Raw genomic sequence first — 12,405 nt, 5'->3', positions numbered from 1 at the left:
GGCTAATAATGACACAATCAACTCAAATTAATGATAAACGTTTGTTCATTATTGCTTCTTGTTCATAAAAAAAAAAAAAAGCCATCACAGAATTAGCATCTAATTTTAAAAAACAAACAATAGGGGCAAAACAAAACAACTAAACTGCAATTTGCCACATTTGTTACATTTATAAATATTAAAATAACAAATCGAAAGGTTATGTCATATAATTTCTCACCTTGGCTAATTTTCATGGCTCTTTATTTTTATGACTTTTTCCCTCCGATTTTTCATAGCACAAAAGCGTTTTGCTGCCAAAATGAAGTCAAGTGTGTCCAGGGTTTTTTCAACCACTTGAGATTCACATAAGCCTTGTGTCCTTCTCTCCAGAAGATGTCAATGCAAGGCTGTTTTAACGTGATTCTGAAGTGAGAACTTTCTCACTTCAGGGCACGCAAAACTGGAATGAAGCAAGCTGCTTTTGCAGTGTTCGGGACACAATGCGCTATAGTCACGGATTAGGACTCCGCAAGCTGTTGGGAAAGTTTAAACCTCCGTGGCAGTGAAGCGCTGTTATAATTGGCATGACATCACACTGTACACTTGTGGCACCAACAAAAGGGGTTGCTGACACATTTTGTAAATATTTTCATCAGACATTGATGTTTGAATTTGTCAGACATTAGGACATTTTAACAGTCAAAAATACTGTAATTACCAGCTAACAGAAACCCTGAACCCTGGTACTTTGATCACAAGTGCAATGCTCTATCAACTGAGCTACCATGCAATTTGATTGCACTCAAACAAGCTTGTAAATATAGTTGGTTATGTAATGCAAATGTTAAAATTGTAAGTCCTGCACTGTAGTAAAAGTGTTTAAATGAGCCACGTCAAAATCATTTTGAGAAAATGTAGTTACTAATGTAATTAATCGTAATGAAAGTGATCGATTAATCGAGTACTCATACAGCTTTAAATATCCGACTAGTAATAACACTACTCGAATATTGCTTTGATTTCATTTTCTGCTTCCATCACCTAAATCTTGCCGTTACAACTCAATGCTTTGGTTGGTGCTGTGGATGCATGATGTTATAAAAGGAATAGTTCACCGTAAAATGGTCTTAATAAAGTGACCTACGTGGTTCCCAGCTGTTGTAGTCATCCGTCTCAAGGTTCGACATGTTGTGCATTCTGAGATGCTATTCTTCTCACTACAATTGTACAGAGCGGTTATCTGAGTTACCGTAGCCCTTCTGTCAGCAAGAACCAGTCTGGCCATTCTCCTCTGACCTCTCTCATCAACAAGGTGTTTCTGTCCGTAGAACTGCTGATCACTGGAGTTTTTTGTTTTGTTTTTGGCACCATTCTGAATAAACTCTAGAGACTGTTGTATGTGAAAATACCAGCAGTTACAGAAATATTCAAACCAACCCATCTGACACCAACAATCATGCCACGGTCCAAATCAAGGAGATCAGTTTTTTTTCCCCATTCTGAAGGTTGATGTGAACATTAACTAAAGCTCCTGACCCGTATATCTGCATGATTTTATGCATTACACTGCTGCCACACGATTGGCTGATTAGATAATCGCAAGAATACTGTAAGTAGATGTACTGGTGTTTCTAATAAAGTGCTCAGTTAGTGTATGTTTCAATGTGTAAGTGCAAGTGTTTTTTTAGTCTTTTTTTAATCTAGATGTTGTTCATGCATAGTGCTGTTTTTTACATAAGAGAAACGGGTTTCCCACGGTTGAAGGTTGAACTTAAATTCTAAAAAATTTTTATGTTAGAGTACTCTACTTTAACATTACTCCAAATGCCCATCCCTACTTATTAGAGGTGTTTGCAAAGGCAGTTACTATTGCTTATACATATTTTTCAAAATCCCTAGACCTCAGTATTAAACTCGGCCCAAAAAGTCTGTGCTACATTAAATCAGGAAACTTGTGTAGCAGAGGATGCGATTACTTTTCTAAGATATTGGATTGATGATATTTGCCTGGTGGACACTAAAAATAAATGAATAAATAAATAAACACATTTGCTTTCAAGGAAGCATCCAAGCTATATCTAGGTAAGCTTGTGGGCTCTTTTTACATGGGCCTGCACTTAACCACCTAGACACCACCCCAAACACCCTAGCAACATCCTGGAAACCATTTACAATTCCCCAGAATCATGGAGATGATTTTTGGGCAGCCAAGCGCCTTTCATATTTTCTTATGAAATGTAAACATCCAATTGTATTTGCAGCCAAAAGAGCTGACAGTAACTGCAACCATAAAGTTTTTCATTATTTTTGGACTGTTTTTTATTATTTTTTTTATTTTTTTATTCAGTTGAGCCTGAATGAGAGTTCTGGTGAATAGGTTGACGTTATTTTAACGCACTGATCTTACAGTAGATCATGTCTCTCTTTTGTATGTCTCTCTGTAATATCTGCTGTAAATTTGCATTATAGGTGTGACAGTTGTAAGTTCTGGAACATTTCCACTGACAACAGAGGAGAAACAAACACGGTCACCTCTCATTCAGCCATCTACCTCAACTGGTTTTACCAGTGCCACCAATGCTGGACTGAAATAAAAAGAAAAAATATATATATATTGTTTAGTCAGATCCACGAAGGGAATATTTTAAGACTCTGAGACTCACTGTGTTCAACTATAGATTTAGACCAGGCACTAGTATATCCATTCTTAAACATACATTTTTATTATTTTTTACATATTTTTTTCTACATATGTTTAGACCAGTGCTTACAAATTGACAAATAATAATAAAAAAACACAAGAAAATATACACAATTACGTCACATATCCAAACGTGTTCTTAAATCACTGATAACAGTTAAATGCTATGTGGAAATATTCCACTTTTTTATTTATTTTTTTAAGTTGCTGTTTCCTTAAGACACTTCCATTTTAGCTGATATTACCCCTTGTTTTTGTGCAAATGTAAATTGTGAGCAGTCTTTTATACAAGACAAAATTGAATCTCAAGGAAATGCATTCATAATCAAGAAAAGCAAATTTAGCACTCACATACTGTATATTTACAGTCTCACAGATAATGAACAGTACTTAAAGGGACATTTCACCCAAAAATCTGGCAACTTTTTAGCCTCAGTTACCATTCACTTTCTCTGTATGGAAAAAAGATGCAGTGAAAGTGAATGGTGACTGAGGCTAAAATTCTGCCTAACATCTCCATGTGGATGTGTAAATCACAGAATTTACTACCCCTTACTAACGAGAGCCATCTGGCCATCTTCCTTTTTATTGCTGACACCAAATAATCCTTTCGATTGAATAATCCATTTCAGTCTCTTTTAGAAGTCTCTTTTGGAGATTTTTAATGGTAAAACACAGTACTCGCTCACTGTCTGTCTCAGTATCGTGGTGGGTTATAGACCGCAGGTGGTGCTGGAGAATACGCTGGCTGATAGCTGTATGCAGGCTGGTAAGTGTAAGCGGGCTGGTATCCGTATCCGGGCCTGTACGAGTAGTTATACGGGGCTGATCCGGCCCGATACAGCACTGATGCCATGTCCTCCTTGTCCTGGGTCCGTGGAGCGTGTCGACAAAGCAGAATCACTCCAGCACTGAAGAGAACAGCCGAAGTGACCCATCCGATGTAAAGCGCCTCTCCAAGCTCTCTGCGCTGGGCGTCAATCAACAGCGGGTTGTAGAAGTCCTGAATGATCACATGACCCGTCCAGGAGACGGGAATGAGTGTGGTTATGCAGCCAGCCAGGTACAAACACCCTCCGCTGACCAAAACAATGTGTTTGGTCCTAGGACGGGAGTCTATGAGTCGCGTGCAGCGCATTCCGACGGCTGACATGATGCAGGCGAAGGTGGTGAGCGCCACGGAGGCACACATCAGACCCCTGGCGGCCTGGAGGTCAGCTGGAAGAAATAGCAAAGAATCATACACTTTACACTGCATACGGATATTGGCTTGCCGGTAGCAGTTCATCCACAAGCCCTCCCAACGTGTCTCCATGACAATGATGTTCTCCTGAATAAAGGCTGTCACCTTCCACATCGGGAGACCCGTGACGGCAGCAACGCCAATCAGTCCGATAAATCCGATGACCAATGCTATGACCTCACAGTAGATAGATTCCCGTCGTTTTCTCTTCTCAATCTTGAGTTGTTCCTCATACGCCTCCTTTTTCGCCTTCTCATCCGTGTAACCGGTGTAGGCGCTGCCACTGTAGGGTTTGCCCACGTAGGACTTGTCCACATAAGACCCGGCCGTGTACGACATGATCTTGCAATGCCAGGAGGAACTGAAGACGAATCAGACAGCTCTCTCTCTGTTGATGTATCCTTCACGGATGGTGTTTCTCAAATAAGACCGGAACATCCAGATGAGAAGTATTTACACCCAAGGAAAAATGTTAATGATGTTATGTGAATAGACTGGTTCACCAGCTCTTGGAGCATCTGATAAACACCTCAAAGGAAACTGGTGATACTTGAATTGTTCAAACAATTGTGGCGACAGTGGCTCACAGCTGTTAGTTGGCTTCTAAATTAAAAAAAATATATATCTTTAAGAAGGAGAATTGAATTAAAAAAAATATATAATTATACAATTATATAATAAAACATTTTTTTAGGTGAATGGTCAAAAAAAGGTAATTTTTAGAGTTCTCAGTCATGTTTCATTGACGTAACAACTTTGTCTAAGATGTTTTTCTTAAAAAACCTTAGGAGAAATATAGACACAAATGAGACAATTGTTAATATAAAGTAACAGTATAGAGCTACTGTATAAAATGAATGTGGATAGCATAGTTTAGTAGTTTACATTTACATGTATTGTGAATGCAACTCTGAAGGTTCACTTATTCTGACATTGCTTTATTCCAAATATTTGTGTCTGTATACGTCACCATACATAGTAAATGACATGCAACAACATTAGATGAATTGTCATGCCATATAGTGGTTCTAGCTTGTATGGCGCCCTGGATGAAACACCCTTCAGCTTGTTCACTTTCTGTGGCATTTTTTGACCAGAGCCCCCCTTCATTTCTGACCTGAATGACTTTTGATCGCAGACTTTGGTATCTTGGCAAATCTGAGCCCAGTTTGAGACATTATTGAAACACATATGAGATTGCTAGGATCTTTAGGAGACTTTATTAACTTTAAAAAAAAAATCACTTCCTGCCAGCAGTCGACACATCACAATGCTGTTGTGTGACGTAAACGCAATGGCACGTTCACGCGAGAAGTCAGAAGAGCGCTTTGTATACAACAGAGGAACGGACGTCACACGAGAGTTAGGCCATTTCAAACAGCAATGCAGCGCTGGATGGAAGCAACGATTTAAAGTTAAAAACGTTTTAATTATCCATTTGTTTCTTACACCAACCTATCAGTTTGCTTCAGAAGACATCCACTGATCGACTGGAGTTGTGTGGATTAGTTTTATGCTGCCTAAATATGACTTTTGGACTGTCAAATAGGCAGCAGTCTAGTGGCACCCATTACCTTGCATTGTATGGACAAAAAGAGATGAAATGTGCTTATAAAAATCTTCACTTCGGTTCTGCTGAAGAAGGAAAGTCATACACATCTGGGATGGCTTAAAGGTGAGTAAATCATGAGAGAATTTTCTTTTTTGGTTGAACTAACCCTTTAAGGAGTTCCTGATGCGATTAGAGAGCTTGAATTCCCCCTGAAGTCCCTGAGCTTTACCTGCTGTTTCCTTCTGCTGCTCTATCTTTGTGAAAGGTCAGGTGTGTTACAGGTATTACTGCGTTTCCAGGTATGATGCTGAGCCAGAAATTGTGTTAAACAGGTGATGGAGGGTGGAACATGAGAGGGATTGATTTCAGTCTCAACACAAACACACAAACACACACACACACACACACACACACACACAGTCTGAGGGTTGGCTGAATAAGATATGCTATCGCATCATCAAACTCCGGTCTAGCATCAGTGTGGTTTACATTTAGTTTCACTTACAGTAAATACATGCTGCTTGTTTTGAGCATATCAGCGTGGATATGCAAGTAATTTCACTAAGAGAATGTCTCAGAAAGACACTATGTTTCCGCATATTTTTTCTGTCAGGTGAACATTATGTAGAGGGTACAGTAAATGCCATAGCCAAAAGAGACGGCACAAGTGTGTATGAAAAGCACAGCATGCTTAAACAAATAAAAAAATTATGCTTCAAGCCCCCTTTACAGAAAAATAAAAAAGTATATCTCTATAATATCTTGATTGTTTCTACTGGATAGTAATAGGATTAAATGGAGAGCAAATGGAGCCTTATGCTTAAGTCTCCTGCCTCTCAGATTTTTCTCATGAGAAGACACTAAATGCACGTGTCTCCTCCAGAGTTTCAGAAGAGATCTCAACAATATCTCAAACTGTTCTCAGATTCAATCAAAAGCCTAATGTTTCACCGTTGAACTCATTTCCCATCAAATTTCATCAAGACAGCTGTGCAGTCCATATTAATTTCATAGCTCTATACTCTTAGGAAAAATTTAGGGAAAAATCTGATATGTGAATAAAACATCACTAAGAACTCTGAGTTATGCACAGCAAAAAATAATTTGCATATATTTTTTGAGTATTTTTGTCTTGTTTTCCAGTAAAAATATCTAAATATCCTTAAAACAAGCAAAAATTAATTGAGAATTTAAATGACTAAAAAATGAATACATTTCAGAGAAATCTACCAAAATTTGGTGGGGTTTATGCATAAAACATGAAATATATATATATATATATATATATATATATATATATATATATATATATATATTTGCCAATGAGGTAAGTCAATTTTTTCTTGTTTTATGCATAAACCCCACCAGATTTCTAAGATTTCTCTGACAACAAGACAAAAAATCTTTTGTCATTAAATTCTTAAGTAATTTTTACTTGTTTTAAGGATATTTAGATATGTTTACTGGAAAACCAGAAAAAAATACATACAATAATTTTTTTGCAGCGTGAAAGAACAACCTCTGAGCAATAAAAGTTTGCTCTATAGGAAACCAACATTTATATCACTTTATTTTAACCATAATATGTACAATATTTAGAAATACACACTACCAGTCAAAAGTTTTGAAAAATGTACTCATTCTTTATTATAATTTATTTATTTTTATTTTTTTTTAGAATAATAGTAAAGTCATCAAAACTATGGAATAACATAAATGGAACTATGGGAATTATGTTGTGACTAAACAAGATCCAAAATAAATCAAAACTGTGTTATATTTTAGCATCTTCAAAGTAGTCACCCTTTGCCTAGAATTTGCAGACATGTACTCTTGACATTTTCTCAATCAACTTCTTGAGGTATCACCCTGGGATGCTTTTTAAACAGTATTGAAGGAGTTCCCATCTATGTTGGGCACTTATTGGCTGCTTTTCTTAATTATTCGGTCCAAGAACTTCAAAAACTTTTATTTTTTAATTAAATTTTAGATTTATAATGAAATAAATTAATATGGTGGAACAATTATATTTTTGTCTACAAAACTAATTTCAAACATTTAAGCATACGCCTTCAGATCAAAAGATTTTTAAGATCATGAGAAACATTTCAGTCAAGTGTTTCAAAACTTTTGACCGGTAGTGTACATTACAAAGTAATTGAACATAAAAGCAAAAATAGCAGAATCTTTTTTATTTTTTAGAAATACTGTTTTAGAAAGTAAATTTTTTGTGTAAGCATAAGGTTAGTTTCATGTATCTTAACAAATATTTACCATAGTAACCACAGTTTCCACATTGTTGCTAAGTTGTTATAGGTATGTTATGGTTTCCGACTTGGACAACACTCCATTTAATCAAGCACATTTACATGCACATTCTTACACCGATTATGCTTAATAAGCCACCATTGTATTAGGCCATTTTACTGGCTTAAATGGTTTTCCTTAATCAGGGTAAGGTCATAAACGTTACACATAAACCAATCGACAGAGGTAGATTTTTACCAGTGTTCTTACCAACTTATCCAATGTGTGCCTGTTTATGTTTTGCTATGTCATGTAAACACAGGTTTCTTGCGTTGTCAGATTTTTTCAATAAACTTATTTTCAGTGTATTGGCATGCATGTAAATTATCTCAACATGTAAGATAATTCAATGGTGTTCCTTTATCAGGGTAAAGTCGTGATCAGTTTAAGTGTTTACATTTTGACATCAAAAGCAAAGAATAATCAGATGATTTCAAGTCTCATGTCATGTCAAATCTCATGTCAATATTTCTTCCGTTGTCTGTTTTCTCGAATAAGATGATTTAGTAAATGCACTCAAAATGTTTGATAATCCATGAGGCTTGTGCCTCAGATCCCATATTATAATATAGTCAGGCACGTTGGACAAACTGAATGTACTGAAAATAGCCAGAGTCAGAAAGGAATTGGAATTGAACTATAATCAACTACCATTTATTTTATTGTCAGACGTACTGATTCTTCCGGTAAGAATTAGAAGATGTTCGACTCAACATGGACATTCTCTGTTTGTCCTCATCCACTGCTGCATACACCTCCTCCTCCTCTTCCTTTCTGCTTTGTTGGGAGAAACGGCAGAGCAGGATTACCCCCGCAATGATGAGAAAGATGAATGTGGCAAAGCCGACATAAAGGGCCTGTCCGATCTCCCGCTTCAGCGATTCCACCACCATGGGATTGTAGAAATCTCTGACGATGGTATTAGTGGTCCAGGACACAGGAAGTAGAGTGGCTAGGGAAGCGAGAACAAACAGGCAACCACCAACCACCAGAATCACTTTTTTGGCCCTGAAATCTTCTTGAAAACGGTTTGTCCCCCTCATTCCGAAGACGGATACCAGAACGGCAAGAACGGCCAGCGTTATGGCTGCACACATGAGTCCACGGGCCGCCTGGATGTCCGCTGGTAAGATGAGCAAGGAGTCATAGACCTTACACTGCATGCTAATGTCTGCCTGCCGTATGCAGGCCATCCACAGCCCCTCCCACTGCACCTCCATGATGATGATGTTGGGGCCAATGAAAGCCGTGACCTTCCACATGGGCATCGCGGTCACTGCTATGGTCCCTACAAGGCCAATGGTGCCCAGCACCAAGGCTAGGATCTCCAGTTTACCCCTCATGACGGCAGCAGCGTTGGTGACAGCTCTGGTCGTAAGCAGAAATAAGAAGAACTGAAACTGTCTTTGACACAAGTATCTGATAGGAATGAGGTAGGAGGGGTTTGGGCTATCAGTGCAATGCTGTAATACTAGTTTCTGCCAGCTGATGACAACTGGACTTGCAGAGCTGAGCTGGTCGAGATTTTTACCCTGCTCCTCACACAATGCTATCTAAGCACTTTTACTATAGCGCATCACTTGTACGGTGATAAATATAACCAACTACGTTTACAAGCTCATTCAAGCGTAATCAAATTGCGTGATAGCTCAACTGATTGAGCATTGCACTTGCGATGCAAAGTACCACTGTATGAGTCCTAAAGAGCACACGAGTCAACACGAGTCAAAAGTGTCATGAAAGTACCACAAAATTACGTGTTTGCTTCAGAAATTTTGTTTTTTATCTCACATATGCAATTTATGACTCTATCAGTTAGGTTTAAGGTTTAGGGTAGGGAGGTTAGTTTTGTTGAATTAAAATTCAATAGAGCATTAACCTTAAAAACCTCATATGTTTGGAACATTTAACTTGCATTTAGCGATGCACAGTGGACATTTCACCTCGGAACTGCCACAATATATGCAAGGAACCTAGTCATATAATTTAGACAGGAAAAGAACGTCTGAATGGCACATTGAGCGACCAACCGTGGTTTGCTTTGTTGTTACTTACCAATTAGGCAAATCTGAAATCGAAGATAACACAATAATAGACTAGCATGGAAAAACTGTTCACAAACGACTACAGAAAACAGAAGACATTCACGGAAAATGTTTAATGATTTTATGATCAGAATTTGTACTCTCTAAAAGTAATAAGTACTTATTATTTGGCAGACATAACTCAGAAAAGAGAAGCAAAATATACAGTTCTACTAGCTACTATGTGCTTCAAAGTGGACCATCATCCCTTACCAACAACTCTGAAAACTGTGCAATTAGTGGATGCTCAACAGTGATTCAATTTATTAAAATTTTTGAGTTGGATTTGGAAACAATTGACTAAATAAAATGGTCAGTCATTTCTGAATCAGTAATGTTATGGTAAATAAAATTCTTGGCAAAACAGACTTTATCCAGACACTCTAACAGCGAGTCATTATTATGTACTAAACAATTCCTGGTACAGCAATTCAGACAGATTCCCTCACTGCGATCTATAAGAAAAGAGCTCACAGTGAAGTATGTTTGGGCATCTGATGTGTTTAAACAGCTAAAGGGCATTTACAGAAAAATAATGGCATCACATGTGTTTTACTTTCTCTTTTCAATAAATAAAGAATTTTGACTCCTATTTATGCATTATTTGCCCCAACGTATTTAAATTAAATTGATTAAATCATGACTAAGTGTGTGATTTTAAGACCTCACAGAACCTTGTTTCACCAGAGCTAAAATGTCACTAATGTGAGCAGCGTTTCAGTAAAACACTGTGAGCTATAAAAGGTTAGAGGAGTTTCCTGAAGAGTCAACAGAAACTGTCAAACCTGTCTGACGAGTCAAACCGCAGTGACATCATCTGTGGAGTTTTATATGTAAACTTACACACAACACAAACACTTATTTTTCTATTATGGTGGGGACTTGCCATTGAAATATTTTCTATCTCCTAAACCTACACCTAAACTTAACCCTCACACAAACCTTTCTGAATTTGTACATTTTAAGACATATTTTTGCATGTTTCTAAAGACGTTTTTACTGCTGGTCCAGTGGTCTGTTGGCTGGTCCCCACAATGTCAGAGATTTCAGGTTTTAGTATCCTTGTGGGGACCAAATATCTGCAAAACCTGACCCCAACAAACATATTGTAAATGTCATTGGTGCATGTCCAAAAGGAAGTTTTGTTTTAAATTTGCCTGACAAAAAGAATGGAAATGTTTTAGTACCACATGAGACATGCAATCAAAAATACATGTGGGAGGTTGAATTACACTTTTGTAGAAATGTATTTTTTGATTATTTTTCATTCCTAAAGTAGCACTTCACTTTTGCTTGTTTACATAAATTGTTTGTGATTAGCACCATCTTGTGCATCTAGGTACAACTGCACATTGCAACCATGATATCAAAATCCAGAGGAAATTTTAATTATATATATATATATATACAGGTGCATCTCAATAAATTAGAATGTCATGGAAAAGTTCATTTATTTCAGTAATTCAACTCAAATTGTGAAACTCGTGTATTAAATAAATTCAATGCACACAGACTGAAGTAGTTTAAGTCTTTAGTTCTTTTAATTGTGATGATTTTGGCTCACATTTAACAAAAACCCACCAATTCACAATCTCAAAAAATTAGAATACATCATAAGACCAATAAAAAAAAAATTTTTAGTGAATTGTTGGCCTTCTGGAAAGTATGTTCATTTACTGTATATGTACTCAATACTTGGTAGGGGCTCCTTTTGCTTTAATTACTGCCTCAATTCGGTGTGGCATGGAGGTGATCAGTTTGTGGCACTGCTGAGGTGGTATGGAAGCCCAGGTTTCTTTGACAGTGGCCTTCAGCTCATCTGCATTTTTTGGTCTCTTGTTTCTCATTTTCCTCTTGACAATACCCCATAGATTCTCTATGGGGTTCAGGTCTGGTGAGTTTGCTGGCCAGTCAAGCACACCAATACCATGGTCATTTAACCAACTTTTGGTGCTTTTGGCAGTGTGGGCAGGTGCCCAATCCTGCTGGAAAATGAAATCAGCATCTTTAAAAAGCTGGTCAGCAGAAGGAAGCCTGAAGTGCTCCAAAATGTCTTGGTAAACGGGTGCAGTGACTTTGGTTTTCAAAAAACACAATGGACCAACACCAGCAGATGACATTGCACCCCAAATCATCACAGACTGTGGAAACTTAACACTGGACTTCAAGCAACTTGGGCTATGAGCTTCTCCACCCTTCCTCCAGACTCTAGGACCTTGGTTTCCAAATGAAATACAAAACTTGCTCTCATCTGAAAAGAGGACTTTGGAACACTGGGCAACAGTCCAGTTCTTCTTCTCCTTAGCCCAGGTAAGACACCTCTGACGTTGTCTGTGGTTCAGGGGTGGCTTGACAAGAGGAATACGACAACTGTAGCCAAATTCCTTGACACGTCTGTGAGTGGTGGCTCTTGATGCCTTGACCCCAGCCTCAGTCCATTCCTTGTGAAGTTCACCCAAATTCTTGAATTGATTTTGCTTGACAATCATAAGGCTGCGGTTCTCTCGGTTGGTTGTGCATCTTTTTTTTCCACACT

General features: G+C 37.8%; 2 protein-coding genes across 2 annotated transcripts; both read right to left on the bottom strand.

The window, feature by feature from the left end:
• Positions 1 to 2,688: 2,688 nt before the first annotated feature.
• On the bottom strand, positions 2,689 to 4,359 carry LOC127422081 (claudin-8-like). Its single transcript, XM_051665434.1, has one exon. It carries the CDS (start codon positions 4,263 to 4,265, stop codon positions 3,381 to 3,383), a length of 885 nt encoding a protein of 294 aa, XP_051521394.1. The 5' UTR covers positions 4,266 to 4,359; the 3' UTR covers positions 2,689 to 3,380.
• Positions 4,360 to 7,120: 2,761 nt separating this feature from the next.
• LOC127422085 (claudin-8-like) lies at positions 7,121 to 9,153 on the bottom strand. Its single transcript, XM_051665439.1, has one exon. It carries the CDS (start codon positions 9,126 to 9,128, stop codon positions 8,451 to 8,453), a length of 678 nt encoding a protein of 225 aa, XP_051521399.1. The 5' UTR covers positions 9,129 to 9,153; the 3' UTR covers positions 7,121 to 8,450.
• Positions 9,154 to 12,405: the final 3,252 nt, after the last annotated feature.

The sequence above is a fragment of the Myxocyprinus asiaticus genome, chromosome 31, assembly GCF_019703515.2.
Source record: "Myxocyprinus asiaticus isolate MX2 ecotype Aquarium Trade chromosome 31, UBuf_Myxa_2, whole genome shotgun sequence".
NCBI lineage: Eukaryota > Metazoa > Chordata > Actinopteri > Cypriniformes > Catostomidae > Myxocyprinus > Myxocyprinus asiaticus.
Note: the sequence above shows the minus strand (reverse complement) of the source record. Positions and strands in the feature narration are given on the sequence as shown.